Here is a 16,423-nt window from a genome sequence, read left to right as displayed (position 1 = left end):
TATTCCACTGCTGTGAACATAATTATTTATTATAGAGATTCTGAAAAATAAAAAATGTGAGAAATTGCATGTATCCTTCCCAAGAAACTATCAAAAAGTGGTTCCAGAGACCATAGGAGTATACCATCATTTGAGAAAAATTAGATCTCATATTATCTGTATTCACATGTCCACATTAAGGCCACTAAAGATGAACAGTGAGGTTCTACAAATGTTTTATTGTAAATTATAATACATATTTTTTACATACTAGTTATTTTATTGTAGTTAAAATTTCTACAGATAAAAAAATTGCTATGTTAAAGGAATGGTATATTTTTTAAATAAGTCAGTACTGGTTGATAACTTTCCCAAGGGATTATAATAGAACACAATCCAACCAAAAGTGAGTAAGAGGGACAATTTTTCAGCATATTCACTAATATTCAATGTTAATAATCATGTTAAATAATTCTTCAATCTTCTTGTTTTACAGAAATTTCTCAATTCTCCTGCTTTAAGCACATTTAACCCCATGTCACCTTAATAAAAGCTATGCCAAAAATTCTCTGAAACATAACTTTGCACAAGATAATTTTACTGGCATAATTTTACAGTATAACTTTATTTTCTATAAATAGAAACCATCCACTTACCTGAAGACAAAAGGCTATTGATCATCTCCAAAAAGGCAGGATGCACGAATTGGTGATCCTCAAGAAGTAAAACCACCTGTTGTGCTTCGATGCCTGCGAGATTCAGCACCTGCTCAAAAGAAAATGGTTTGGGACAATTAAATATTTTGGAGTACTTAAAAACGTTAATTATGTATTTAAACTTAGTCACATATTTCTTTCTTTATTTGTATTTCAGTAATCAAAATTAAAAATCAAATGTTAGCTATACAGTTGGGAAAGTAAATCCAGCCCATGAACAAATACTATTTGGGGAAATATTTACTTTTTTTTTTTTTTTTTTTTTTTACTTTTATGTAGTACTAGTGTCCTGGTGCATGGATTCATGCACATTGAAAGGAAGCTAATTATTGTAGAAGGTGGCTGGTGGTAGGGCGGGACACGGCCTAGAGCCAACCTCCTGCAGTCCCTTTCTGGCCAGCCACACCTGGGGTAGCACCGCAACTCGAAGGATATCTGCAGAATGCGTGGGGTCCCTCCAGCAGGTGGGGGTCCCTCGGCCTGGCCTGTGAGGATCAGGCCAAAACCAGTAGTCTGACATCCCTCAAGGGTTTCTGGAGTGCTAAAGTTGATGTGCACTCTACAAAGTTGATGTTGCTCAGCAGCTCTTGCATTGAGCATCTGCTCCCTTGTGGTCAATGCACATCATACCTATAGGCCAGTCAGCCAGATGCTTAGCCTTTTACATATATACTAGAGGCCCAGTGCACGTTTGGGGTCTCTAGGCCTCGGCAGCAATCAGGGCATATCAAGGCCATCTCACCCAGTCCCAATTGGAGCTAGGCCAGCCGGGGCCTGCCAGCTGCTAGACAGGCCCTGCCCACTGTTGGACAAGACAGAAGGGCCTGCTGGCTGCCAGACAGTGCCTGCTGGAAGGGTGGAAGGATGGGGAGAGGGACTGTGGGAGGTTTGCTGGCCAGGGGGAGGGACCAGGGGAAGGTTGGCTGGCCATGGGAGGTTGGTGTGGGAGCACACTGACCACCAAGGGACAGCTCTTGAGTTGAGCATCTGGCCTCTGGTGTTGTGCATGCCATAGCAACTGGTCAACCAGTCATTCCCATCATTCTTGTCATAACAGTCACTTAGGCTTTTGTATCTATAGATAAACAGATATACCTATAGATATAAATTATTGTTGATAGTATTACAGATGTCTCCCATTTTCCCCCCTTCTGTCCCGCTCCTCCCAGTTGCAATCCATCACAGGTCTTCACCACCCTATTGCCTGAGTCTGTCGGCTATGCATATCCTATATTATAATCCTATATAATAAAAGGCTAATATGCAAATTGACCAAACATCAGAACAACTGGTTGCTATGACGTGCACTGATCACCAGGGGACAGACACTCAGTGCAGGAATTGCCCCCTAGTGGTCAGTGTGCTCAGCCATAAGCTGAACTGATGGCTGGTAAGCACAGTGGCAGTGGCGGGAGCAGTGCTAAGGATGTCCAACAGCGACATTAGTCAGTCAGATATCCCCTGCAGTCAGACATCTCCCAAGGGCTCCCAGACTGCTAAAGGTTTCAGGCCGGGCAGAGGGACTCTCCTCCACTTTCCCACCCTCAGCGCACAAATGTTGTGCACCGGAACTCTGGGAAGTAGGTAGGTTATTTGGTTTATCTCTTCTCATCTTCCCAACCCCACATCAAGATATGTCAGTCTGTCCCATGCCTCCCTGCTTATTTTGTTGGTCAATTCATTTTGTTCATTATATTCCATAAATGAGATCATGTGATATTTGTCTTTCTCAAATTGGCTTATTCCATTTAAGTATAATATTCTCCAGGTCCATCCATGCAGTCCCAAAGGGGAAGAGATCCCTTTTTTACAGCTGCATTGTATTCCACTATATAAATCTCCCCCAGTTTTTTTATCCACACATTAACTAATGAGTACTTGGGCTGTTTCCAAATCTTAGCTATTATAAATGATGCTACTATGAACATAGGGATGCATATATTCTTTCTGATTGGTGGCTTAGGGTTTTTAGGATATATTCCTAAAAGTGGGATAGCTGGGTCAAACGGAAGTTCCATTTTTACTTTTTTTTTTTAGGAAACTCCATACTGTTTTCCACTGTAACTGCATCAAATTGCATTCCCACCAGCAGGGAATTAGTGTCCCCTTTTCCCTATATCCTAGCCAGCACTTGTTGTTTGTTGATTTCTTTTTTTAATTCTCATAATTCAGCTGCTTATATAATACACAGAAAGGAAGTGGGCAGCATGATTGGGAAGAAAGGGGCGTCAGTTAAAGCAATCCACAAGGAGAGTGGGGTGGGGATCAACATCTTGGAGGGGAATTGTCCAGAGAGAATCATCAACTTATTTGTTGATTTTTAAAAAAATATATTTTATTGATTTTTCATAGAGAGGAAGAGAGAGGGATAGAGAGTTAGAAACATCGATGAGAGAGAATCATCGATCAGCTGCCTCTTGCACACCCCCTACTGGGGATGTGCCCGAAACCAAGGTACATGCCCTTGACCGGAATCAAACCTGGGACCTTTCAGTCCTCAGGCCAAAGCTCTATCCACTGAGCCAAACCAGTCCCGGCTATTTGTTGATTTTTTATGATAACCATTCTGAGAGGTTATATTTCATTATGATTTTAATTTGCAGTTCTCTGATGATTACTGACTGTTAGCATTTTTTCATGTGTCTCTTGGCCATTTATATGTCCTCTTTGGAGAAATGTCTACTCAGATCTCCTGGCAATTTTTTAATTGGATTGTCTTCTTTTTGTTGAGTTGTATTAGAACTTTATATATTTTGAATATTAACTCCTTACCAGACATATCATTGCCAAATACATTCTCTCATATAAAGGGGGTTCCCTTTTGATTTTGAAGGTGGTTTCTTTTGCTGTGCAAATGCTTTTTATTTTTATGTAGTACCACTTACTTTCTCCTTAGTGTCCTTTGTCCTAGGAGATGTATCAGCAAAAAATCTGCTACATGAGATGTCTAAAATTTTACTGCCTGTGTTTATTTCTAAGATTTTTATGGTTTTATGGTATAAATTAAGTACTTTATCCATTTTGAGTTTATTCTTGTATATAGTGTAAGTTGGTGGTTTCGTTTCATCCTTTTTGTATGTATCTGTCCAGTTTTCCCAACATCATTTTGAAGAGACTGTCTTTATTCCATTGTATGTTCTTGCCTCCTTTGTCAAATATTGAGTGTAATGTTGGGTTGGAGGTCAATTTCTGGGATCTCAATTCCCTATCTAATCCATTGGTCTATATGCCTGTTCTTATACAAGTAGTAGACTGCTTTGGTTATAAAAGCGTTGGAGTAGAGTTTGGTATCCGATATTGTGATTCCTCCAACTTTGCTCTTCTTTCTCAAGATTGCTACAGCTATTCGGGGTCTTTTATGATTCCATATAAATTTTTGGAGTACTTGTTCTAGTTCTGTGAAGTATGCCATTGGTATTTTAATAGGGATTGCATTGAATCTAAACAGTGCTTTGGGTAGTATGGACATTTTAATGATGCTAATCCTTCCAATCCATAACATGTATGCACTTACATTTGTTTATATCTTCTTCCATTTCTTTTTGCAATGTCCTATAGTTTTCCAAGTTCAGGTTTTTTACCCCCTTGGTTAAGTTTATTCCTAGGCATCTTATTTTTTTGTTGCAATGGTAAATGGGATTGTTTTTTTAGTTTCCCTTTCAAAGAGTTAATTATTGGTGTATAAAAATGTCATCAATTTGTCGATGCTGATTTTGCATCCTGCTACCTTGCTGAGTTCATTACCTAAGTCTAGCAGTTTCCTGGTGGAAGCTTTAGGTTTAAGTATAATATCATGTCAAAAAACTGCAAATAATGACAGTTTTATTTTCTCCTTTCTAATTTGGATACCTTTTATTTTTTCTTCTTGTCTGATTGCTGTGGGTACGACTTCCAGTACTATGTTGAACAAGAGTGATGAAAGTGGACAAAAGATAGGTCATTTTTACCTGTACCCACATATGTCCCATATAAATTCCTCCTTTTCTTTCTTTCATGTCCATCTAATGTTCCACTCTGGGGTACCTGAGGGTTTAAAATCCTAATAGGAAATCTTTTTCCTATCTGTCCATAATATGGTTTCCTAATAATCATGGGAAAATAATCATCAAAATTAAAACTATGTTGTTTACCAAAGCCTTAAAGATCTTGAAAGGCTTTTAGAATAGTAACTAATTATAATTTAAAATCAAATAAAGCAAAAGATTGTAACTCACATGTTTGAGATCGTTTTTGAACTGTTTGAGCTCATATCCTCGGGAAATCTTTGGGGAAAACAGCACTGCTCCATGCATATGGCTGACTAACGATGTGATGGTCCGCCGGCCCACACCACTGCGTCCTGCTAACAGCAGTGAGCCTCCGGGAAAGCTCAGCACTCTGTCTATCCGAGACATGTAATCCAGGACTTCTTGAAAAAGTAAAATATCTAAATTCTGGTTATCGCGTCCATAATGAATAAGGCCCTTTTAAAAAATCACAAAGAAAAATGTATAATTACTATCAGTCCCAATTGCATAATACAAATATTAATATCTAGATTAAGATATTAACTTTTAAGGCACTCTAGAAAAGGAGTTAAGTGATTATGTATATTCTCACAGTCTACATTTTATTTTTTTAATAATCCAGCTTTATGGCACTTTCTAAGAAAAAACATATATATCAAACAAGTTCAAGGGTTCACACAATTGCTATAATTAGTAAAAAGCAGTGTGAGCTATCAGGTTAATTATAAAAACTTCAAAAGACCTTATATTTACCAGTTCTTACAAATCAGTGTGCAAGACCAGATATAACAATCCTAAAACTCTAAAAACTTTGTGCCTAAAAAATATTATGTGAACTCTTGTTCTTATTCATTGCTCAGAGATGAGTCAAAATCCCACACACAGGAAGGATGCACTGCCAGGAGCTATGTGATACAGTGAAAAAAGAGAAAGAGGACAACTAGACCTCCCATACTTAACTTTAAACATTCTCAACTTTGCAATATCCATTCCAGGCAAAGCAATCAATTCACCAGACCATGAAAAATTTTTCTTGATATACAATCTGGACTAACTTCCAATATAAATATTAATTTTTAAATTTTTAAATAAAGCAATCATATGTAATGCTATTTCTTCTTTATTATAATTAAACTTTAAAAAACAAAACAAAAACTGCCTAAGACAGTGCCATTCAAAGGTTCAGTGAACCAGCAGCATAAACATCATGAGCGAGCCTGTTAGAAATTCAGAGGCTTTGGGCCCCTCCTACTGAATCACACCTCTTTGGGATGGGACCCGGAAATCAGTATATTTTCTAGTTCTTGTGCTCACTGAAATCTGACACCACTGCTCTAGGATGATATACCAATTAATATAAATCCTTATTCATATTTCCAACATCATGTGTCTTAGCGATTTTGTATGTCATCTGTGTAAGCACATGGGCATGTAGTAAGATCTGCCATAATGAACCATTTTCCAAAATAACCAGTTTTGTATATTTTATAATCTTGTACTCCAAAATCTTTCAATAAATATTTTTAAATTGACTATAATAACCAAAGTCAAATCCATGATTGATATTATACCTTTTTAATAACATCCCTGAGCTCTGCAGAGTTTAGTATTCCAAGTGGTTTTCCGTGTGGAGGCAACGGCTGTCCTGGGAGTGCCCTTGCTCCTGAATCATGTCGGGCTCCCCATGTAACATAGAAACTATCTGTAGAGATAAAAGATATTGTTTTAGGCGTGTTGTTTATAACGGAAGCATCAGTAAAGTACATTGCTCATTAAATTCTTTTTAAGTTAGTTAGTTCAAGTAAGATCATATGCCAAAAGGCAAAGATACACTATTTTAAAGTGTGCCTTGGAAGACCAATATGATTGATAAGATACAAAGACTTAAACTGCTACCTGAAACTAACTGATGGAATCCCTATATTACCTTGTCTTCTCTTACTCCCCAAAATGACTTCCTCCCAACTTTCCCTATTAACCCCCTTCTATTCTGTCCCATTTTCCTTCTCTTTCTCCAGAATCTCCATATAAAATTTATAGAATAAAAACATAAAATTCTCAATAAAATAATCTCAAAACTCTCCTTGAAAAAGAACATAGATTAATACTGCCAATAGCTCTAACTTGTAAAATAAAATTTTAAAATTAACCGAATTTTAATTAGAAAACAAAAAATCCCACAGATTTCCCGGAAATTTATCTACAGCACTGTTCCTGTTACCATACAAGAAAAATCTGTTCACCATTCTATTGAACGTTTCCGCTGCCAATTCCTCTGGAACTGTTCATCAAGTATCCTCCTTGTCACATGCCCAACTCAACCTCAGCTTAATCTTTCCCAGACCCAAGCTACTTCATGTTCCTCTCCTTCACCATCACACTCCTTACATTATCGTATTCTTTTTCTTACATTATCTTCTATCTTCAGAAACCACTAAACTAAAACTCTTATTTGGGATCAACAATACCGTCCTAATTTTGCAGTCTTTTTTTTTTTTTTTGTGAAGCTTCTTAATGAACCATTTTTATATATATACTTATCAAGTCAAAATCACTACTTTTTTTTTTTAATCCTCAGCCAAAGATATTTTTCCATTTTTAGAGAGACTGAAAGGGAGAGCAGGGAAGGGGAGAAACAGAGACATCCGTGTGAAAGAGACACACCCACTGGCTGCCTCCCCCTTGTGCCCTGTCTGAAAGTGGGAGTGAACCCACAACCAAGGTACGTGTCCTTGACAGAATCAAACCCTCGACCCTCCAGTCTGCCAGCCAACTCTCTAACCACTGAGCAAAACCAGGCAGGGCCAAAATCACAACTTTTTAGTTTTCTGTTTATCCCTTATATGTTTATCTTCCCTAGGATCTAATTCAGACTGTTATTCTTTAATTCTAAACATTCCTCTTAAATAATTTAATCCTATTCTGTTGCATAAATTATCAATTATTTACATACCCAAAACCTATTCACTATCTCTCCCCAGCTTTAGTTTAGTCCCATATTTCTAATTGTTTAACAGACATATAATTCATGCAATCATTACTAAATATTTACCACAGAACTGTATATAAACACTGTATTTTGTTAGCGATAAATAGTAAGACAAACATTATCCCTACTTTTATAGATTTATTAAGCTTATGTAAATTCTCAGAAGATACTCAAAAAGCTTGCAAACATTCAAACACCACCTAAAATTAAACTCCTATTTGTACTCCTCCTCATTTCTCCCCTAGACTCTGGTAGTAGCATTCTTAACTTGTATCAATGCCATAGGTCTCTGCCCCCTTAACTATATCTTGACTACTACAAAAATAACACAGACAAAACAAAATCTGATTGGTCCACAACACTCCAATATCACAGAGATTCCCACTGCCAAAACAAACACATTTCTGCTATTCAAGGCCTTCTGCAATCTGGGTGCACTGACTGCTTGAATCTTCTGTCTCCCTTTCTGCCCCACTATATACTCCAGCTTTCTCAAGCTGTGGGTACTTTACATATTCTGTTCCCTGTCTGGAATGCCCTTCTCCTCTTCTTCATTTAATATAGTCAACTTTTGCTCTAGCCAGATGGCTCAGCTGGATAGAGCATCATCCCAAATGATGCCAAACTAGCCAGGGCTAGCTAAAGCAATTTTGAAAAAGAATAAAGCAGAAGAAATCGGTCTAACCAATTTAAGACTTATGTTGCTACAGTAATCAAGACAGTGTGGTATTGGCACACATGTGGAAGGACATACATACACATCAATGGAACAAAATAGAGAACCCAGAATTAGATCAACACAACTCATTTTTTACAAAGGTCTGAAAGGAATTTAGCCTTTTAAACAAATGGTGCTGGAACAAGTGGACATCCATAAGCAAAAAAGTAAACCTTGACCTAAATCTTATTCCTTTTTTTTAATCCTCACCAGAGGATATTTTTCCAGTGATTTTTAGAGAGAGTGGAAGAGAGAAGGAAAGACAGAGAGAAACACATCAATTGGTTGCCTCCTGCATGAGCCCTGACCAGGGCCCAGGCTGGGAGGAGCCTGCAACTGAAGTACGTGTCCTTGTGCCCTTGACCAGAATCAAACATGGGACCCTTCAGTCCAAAGACCATCCCTCTATCCACTGATCCAAACCAGCTAGAGCTAAATCTCATTCTTCATACAAAAATTAACTCAAAGTAGACCATTGACTTAAAACGTAAAACTATACAAGTTTGAGGGGGGAAATCTTTAGAAACTAGAACTAGACAGTTATTACCCGACACCAAAAGATCCTTTAAAAAAATTTAGTTCATTGGGGTTCACAAAATGAAAACCTTTTTACCTCTAAAGGACCCCTATTAAGAAGATGAAAAGACAAGCTATAGAGTGAGCGAAAATATCTGCAAACCACAATTTGACAAAGGACTGGTATCTAGATATATAATTAACTCTCAAAACTCAGCAGTAAAAAAGTAAACAATCTAATTAGAAAATGGGCAAAAGGCATGAAGAGACATTTCACTGAAGAGGATATACAGATGGCAAATGAGCCTGTGAAAGGATGTTCAACTAAATTAGCTGTCAGCAAAATGCCCATAAAAACCACAATGACATGAACACACACTTATTACCACGGTTAAAATTTAAAAGTGACAATAACAAATGCTGGCAAGGAGGCAAAGCAATTCTACCACTGATATACCACTGATGGGAATGTAAAATGAAACAGCCACTAGAGAACACCATGGCAGTTTTAAAAACATAAGCATACAAGTACCATACAACCCTACAACTGTACTTGTGAGCATTTATCCCAGAGAAACAAAACTGTATGTTTACACAAAAACCTGTACATGTGTTTATCACAGCTTGTTTCCTAATAGCAAAAAACTTAACCCAAATGTCCTTCAACAAAATGGTTAAAGAACTTTTAAGTTCAGCTGAATAACTACTCAGCAACAAAAAGGAACAAAGTACTGAAATATGCAACAACCTGCTTATGTATATCTCCAGAGAATTATCCTAAGTACAAATAAGATTACTGAAATAGCAATATTAAAGACAGAACAAACTGGTAGTTTCCATGGGGTGAACTACAAATGGGTAACATGACAGATCTTTATGGTGATTTATTGTATCCTAAGTGCATCAATATCAATATCCTGCTTGTGATGTTATACTATAAGTTTATCAAATGTTACCACTGGGGAAACCCAAGTAAAAGACACATGTACTCTCTCAGTATTAATTCTCACAACTGTATGTGAATCTATAATTATTTCAAATTAAAAATTAGTTTTAAAAGTTTCATGGTAGCTTCCTCAAAAAATTATTCTTATACTAGAGGCCGGGTGCATGAAATTTGTGCACAAGCGGGTTCCCTCAGCCCATCCTGCACCCTCTTCAATTGGGGAGACCTTGGGGGGATGTCTGACTACCAGAAGTCAGACATACCTCTCGCAATCTGGGACTGCTGGCTCCTAATCACTCAATTGCCTGCCTGATTGCCCCTAATCCCTATGCCTGCCTGCTGACCACCCCTAATCTTTCAACCTGCCTGCCTAATTGCCCCTAACTGCCTCTGCCTGCCTGATCACCCTAACTGCTCCCCTGCCAACCTGTTTGCCCCCAACTACTCTCCCCTGCCAGCCTGACTGCCCCCAACTGTCTCCCCTGTAGGCCTGGTTGCTCCCAACTGCCCTCCCCTGCCAGCCTGTTTGCCCACAACAGCCCTCCCCTACTGGCCTGGTCACCCCCAACAGCCCTCCCCTGCAGGCCTAATCTCACCCCCAACAGCCCTCCTCTGCAGGCCTAATCTCACCCCCACCTGCCCTTCTGCAGGCCTGATCTCATCCCCAAATGCCATCCCCTGCTGGCCAGTTAGCTCCCAAAAGTCCTCCCCTACTGTCCTGGTCACCCCCAAATGCCCTCCCCTTCCAGCTTGATTTTGCTGCCAATTGCCCTCCCCTGCCGACCTGATTGCCCCTAATTGCCCTCCCCTACCAGCCTGGCCATGCTAACTGTTCTCCCCTACCAGCCTAGTCACCCTAACTGCCCTTTCCTGCCAGCCTGGTTGCCCCCAACTGCCCTCCCTTGCAGGCCTGGTGCTTCCCAACTGCCCTCCCCTGCAGGCCTGGTCCCTCCCGAATTGCCCTCCCCTGCTAGCCATGTGTGGTAGACATCTGTGTCCACATGGGGATGGCCATTTTGGGCCACATGGGGGCAGCCATCTTGTGTTTTGCAGTGATGGTCAATTTGCATATTACCTCTTTATTATATAGGATACCTCTTATCAAGCATTTATCCCAAATTATTCAGAAAAGTTGTACTGATTGTAAAACAATGCATGCTATATTGTAATTATCAGTTTAACAATCTACTAGAACAAATCTTTGTGGCACCTGAACACATTAGCAATAGTCACAATTGCAAGCAATGACTTTCTTATCTGTAGCTGCAATCAGATTTCAAGTTTTTTGGGCACAAGAATATGTCTGATTTATTTCTAAGTCCCAATATTAAAGTTTTTTTTTATTTTATTTTATTGATTTTTTACAGAGAGGAAGAGAGAGGGATAGAAAGTTAGAAACATCGATGAGAGAGAAACATCGACCAGCTGCCTCCTGCACACCCACTTCTGGAGATGTGCCTGCAACCAAGGTACATGCCCTTGACTGGAATCGAACCTGGGACCTTTCAGACTGCAGGTTGACGCTCTATCCACTGAGCCAAGCCAGTTTTGGCCAATATTAAAGTTTTATTAGCAAATTAATATTCATCTATATGAAAATCTTATTTTCCTAGATCTAACATATATCAACACTTCTTTGAAAAGTAAACTACTAAGCCCCAGCTGGTTTGGCTCAGTGAATAGAGCATTGGCCTGTGGACTGAAGAGTCCTGCGTTTGATTCCAATCAAGGACACATGCCTGAGTTGCAGGCTCGATCCCCAATAGAGGGCATGCAGGAGGCAACTGATCAATGATTCTCTCTCATCATTGATATTTCTATCTCTCTATCCCTCTCCCTTCTTCTTTAAAATCAATAAAAATATGTTTTTAAAAAAGAAAGGTAAAATACTGAGGAAAAAAATATTGAGTCCTATATAGGAGACTACAAAATATACCAAATTCTAGAGAATTCAGATACCTAATAAGATACTGATATCATCTAATTCCCAAAAGTTATGCCACTTTCTTTATAAAAAGAAATTTTAAGATTAAGAAAAAAATGCACCATTTAAGAACCAAAGCCTTTCCACACTAAGCCATGAAACTACAGGCAATAAGGGCATAAACCCTCACTAAAAATCAAGCCAACTCTGCACTACTACCAGGCTTCGCTCAGCATTTCAAACTACCTCAGGTACTCTTGAACTTACTTTCTGATTCCAAAACTCAAGAAGCGCCTAGAAAATTACTCCTAGCAGTCTCAACATCCTTCTCATCTTCATAATTTTGGCTTATGTAACATGACCCTGGAACCAATATTGAATCCAGAAATGTACCAAGTGGGGCAAGTAGATTTACAGTTGTGAGTACACGAAATACAGTTTATTCTTGTATTATTATGTATTAATTATTGTATTATTTTCCATACACACTGTAAACCTTACCTTTGCCCCAGGCCCTGTATAGAATGTATTTTAAGAAATATTTTTGAAGCCTCACTTTACAATCTAATAAAACAGAAACACATTTTGTAGCTTAAAAGCAGTTATATTAAGAAATATGTTCATAATATGGTCCTTTTTTATCAAAAGTCTTTTCACCATGATGATTTTCATCACATGCATTATTCCTAAAGCAATTTTCAAAATGCAAATTTGTGATTAAGCAGTAATAACTGCAAATGCACAAAGCTGCTCTGACTAAATGATGTTATGCTTTGTTTACCATAACAATGGGTGAAGCTAGTAACAAAAATAAATAGTTCTGTGCTGACATTATGAACAGTGACAGGAATGAGAATGGCTATTACTTTCAAGCTAAAGTTCATTGTAATCAAATGTGGATTTTCATAATAATTTTTAAGTTTCATACATATATAACTATTAAAAACTTCTTTACTAAAACTCTTTCAGGAAATACAATTTTGAATTGCAAATGTAAAATGCTATAGCCAGAACCCTTTCTTCCCCCCAAAAAAACAATTATAGTTATCATAGTTGTGTGGAATGTAATTATTGACATCTAGCAAAAGATGACAGAGAAACCCCCTATGATTAAAAATTATCAGAAATTTTATTTGTTTAGACATACACAACCATGCTATTAGTAAACCGAAGTTCTCATAACGTTTGTATATTTACATAAACTCAGTAACTATATTACCTGCCATATTGTCTAATACATCTGACCCCCAATCTCCTTGAAACACTGATGTTAAGATGTTGTCAAATAAATGAAGTTCCTTTGCACCAACAATTTTGTCACGAAATAAGCGACGTGCTTCATATGCTACAATTTCTAATACATAATCTAGATGGTTTGATGATCCTAAAAAAGGCAAAATTTTAATTGTAATAAAATTAAAATGACTTTAAAATGGTTAGTTTCAACATATTATTAGAAATTAGGGGCCCCATGCAAGAAGATTCGTGCGGGGGGGAAGGGGGAGTGTCCCTCAGCCAGACCCGCACCCTCTCCAACCTGGGAGCCCTCAGGGGAGCCCTCTCCAATCTGGGAGTTCCTGTCTGTCTTTGCAATCACATGAGCGAATAGTCTGAGACCCCAACGGTTTGGTTTGTTGCTCACAGAATAATAGAGACTTTTTTTTCTTTGCTTCATTGGTGGAGATTTCCTGGAAGTTTTAAGATACTTCCCCTTTAATTTTTCCTAGACACTCTGATTTTACTTATGTCTCTCACCTTTGCTTTCCTTCCATCCCCTACCACAATAGTAACTTGCTCCAGGCTCACTTTGCTCTAGTGTCTAGGAGATTTGTCTGCCACCAGAACTACTATTCCCAGAATTCCTGGTGCTCCCCATGCTCCCTTCCTGCTTTGTCTCAGCCCCACAGCCAAGCTGCCATCTGGCCACTTGGGAAGCCAAGTTCCCCAAGCCACTCCACTCTCTGCCCCATCTCCCACTCTGCTCCCCGCCCAGTGCCTGTGTATGCAAATTAACCCACCATCTTTGTCTGGTTAATTTGCATACCCCCTCCAGAGGTATGGTCAATTTACATTTTTCTCATTTATTATATAGGATAGTGAAAATCTACATACCATAATTTTGGCAGCAGACAAATAAAAAAAGAAATAAAAAAAAGTTTAAATTTATTGAGTTAATGAGTTGGTAAATTTTTCTATTATTTAAAGTTAGGCACTATTATCTCTAGTTGTTCAATAAAAATATCAATCCAAAAAAGCATATTAAACATTTGGTTACAAAGAATAATAACTTCATTTCTCCCAAAACCATGTTTTAATTGTGGTAATCCTTAATAGTTTATATGAGAAAACATAATAAAATATTATTTTATTTTTAATGTTCATTTAAATTACATGTCAATATTATTTCACTTATAGTTTTTATAATACTATAAATAGCTACAATATCATTTAACATAACTATCACAAACAATAGTGTAAAGATACACACAAACACACACTATGGCATTCTAAGAAAGCTAAGTGATTTGAAATCATGAAAGCAAAACTTACCTCCTTCTAAGTCATATCTGAATAAGCCAAGAACCCACTGGGTAAGAATGCAAGGAGTAAAAATATAGTGACTATAATCATCAACTGTAAATTTCGCCCGCACCTGTAAAAGAGAATACAGTAAATCATCTGTCTACTTTTCATTTACTCTAGACTCACAGAAATGCCAGTTTCTACCAGTGGATGGGACTGTATTTCAATGTAAATGACTTCCTTAGTTATCTCGTATATTATATTTTATGAAGTTAAAACATTAATAAGAAGTGTTGTTCATAGGCTTCAACAAACTGCCAAAAGTTGTCCATAGCAAAAATAAAATAATAAAATAAAATGCTAAAAAATACTTCTAAAGAAAGAAATTCAAACCTACGCTTTATGAATGGTGGTTGTAATTCCAAGGAACTCACAGATCTAGGTAAACCCATTTTCTAATGGCTGGAACCACATAGCTAGCTAACTTATGTTCAAGAAGCCACTAAACTTTTAACACATCAAAGTCACTCTCTAATAAATAACCAGTAAAGAGCCTGTCCCTTCCTCCCTATGGACAGAGCCATTGCTCTTATTCTGGCCTTGATCATTGAACATTTGAATTAAATTTTTAAAATATAAGGAATTTATTGCATTTGAACTCATCTTTCCCTACTTCTACTCCAACTCTATAAAAAGCAACTTCCACAAACACTTCCATAACTTTCACATACTATTAGCTTTACCTAGGAAGACCTTTCATCTCCAGCCACTCTGCAAATTTCTATTCATTTTTCAAAATTCACATCACATTTCACCTCCCCTTAATAACTACCACACACAACAAAGTCATCTATTCCTTCTCTACACTTTCTCTGTACCTTGTGCATACTGTTGTTACACTCGTGACACTGTATTAATAGTGTGTGTATATGACTAGGCTCTTCATTTAGACTGTGAGCCTCAAAAGAATAGAGACTCAGCCATTTTTGCATCCCTAGGATTAGCACTAGAGAGAGACTGTACTCAGTAAATGTCTTCTGCCATTCTTAATACCTGATTTCAAATATCATCCCCCTCCATCAAAGAAGGATACTATAGACATTTCCTCACAAGTAACAAGGAAAACAAAAAACAAAACAACATCAAACACTACTCTTGAGTTTGAAGTCTAGGAGATAGAAACTAATAGAACTCAAGAGAAAGATGTGGTTTGGGAAAAAAGATGAACTCCATTCGAAATATTCTAAATTTGAGCTAATAGAAGAATAACCATCCATCCACTAATTCCTTCAGTCAGTATTTACTGGGTGTCTACTTGAAACTGCCAGGGAATACAACAGTGAATAAAGTACAAAGAGCATCTGCCCTCACAGAGCTTACACTCTAGTTAAAAGGTCTAATAAACAACAGGAAGAGAAAGTCTAAACATCAACATAGAGCAAAATTAAAGATAGCCCTTTGGGAGAACTTCCAGAGGATCCAAATGGCTGCACAAGTAAACACCTAACCGCAGCCGCACACAACAATTTCAATAAAATACAACTAAAATATAAAATGGACATTACTCAGAACTACAGGAAAGTCGACTGACTGGAAATTCTACAACGAGAAGCAAGGAGAAGAAGGAAGAGCGGAGGAGCTGTAAAAGCCTAAGGTACAGAGACACGCAGAGCGCGCGGAGAGGATGGAGCCGGAGAGGAGGGGGAGGCTGAGTGCCTGGCATTCCCTAGCGGGAAGGAGATAAAAGTCCCGGACTGTGCTGAGCCTCAGTTCCGACTGCTCTGCACCCCAGTTCTAGGCCAGACCCCGGGGACCCAGGCTCAAACAGAGGGAGCCTGGGCTGTGAGGCAGAATCCCAAGGGAGCGGCGAAAGACAGAGCCCCTGGAGGCGCACACATTGTGCACAGAGGACGGACTGTTGACTCTGCTGCCAGATTGCCCTAGCGGGAAGGAGACAAAAGCTCCGAACTGTGCTGAGCCCAGTTCCGACTGCTCTGAACCCCAGTTCTAGGCCAGACCCCGGGGACCCAGGCTCATCCATAGGGAGCCGGGGCTGTAAGGCAGAATCCCAAGGGAGCGGCGAAAGACAGAGCCCCTGGAGGTGC

The 16,423-nt window shown here is 38.5% G+C and overlaps 1 protein-coding gene across 3 annotated transcripts in view; it reads right to left on the bottom strand.

Annotated features, from left to right (window-relative positions):
• The window catches only part of DYNC2H1 (dynein cytoplasmic 2 heavy chain 1), a 245,015-nt gene that overhangs the window by 150,404 nt on the left and 78,188 nt on the right, over window positions 1–16,423 (bottom strand). For all 3 annotated transcript variants that reach the window (XM_084893697.1, XM_084893698.1, XM_084893699.1), the window contains exons 46-50: window positions 14,346–14,448; window positions 13,015–13,179; window positions 6,274–6,404; window positions 4,910–5,158; window positions 636–744 (exon numbers count right to left, since the gene is read on the bottom strand). In XM_084893697.1, coding sequence (XP_084749823.1) covers window positions 636–744; window positions 4,910–5,158; window positions 6,274–6,404; window positions 13,015–13,179; window positions 14,346–14,448 — 757 coding nt within the window. The remainder of the gene's footprint in view (window positions 1–635; window positions 745–4,909; window positions 5,159–6,273; window positions 6,405–13,014; window positions 13,180–14,345; window positions 14,449–16,423) is intronic.

The sequence above is a fragment of the Pipistrellus hanaki genome (assembly GCF_964339955.1).
Source record: "Pipistrellus hanaki genome assembly, chromosome: 9".
Lineage (NCBI taxonomy): Eukaryota > Metazoa > Chordata > Mammalia > Chiroptera > Vespertilionidae > Pipistrellus > Pipistrellus hanaki.
This window is presented reverse-complemented; position numbering and strand designations above follow the sequence as displayed.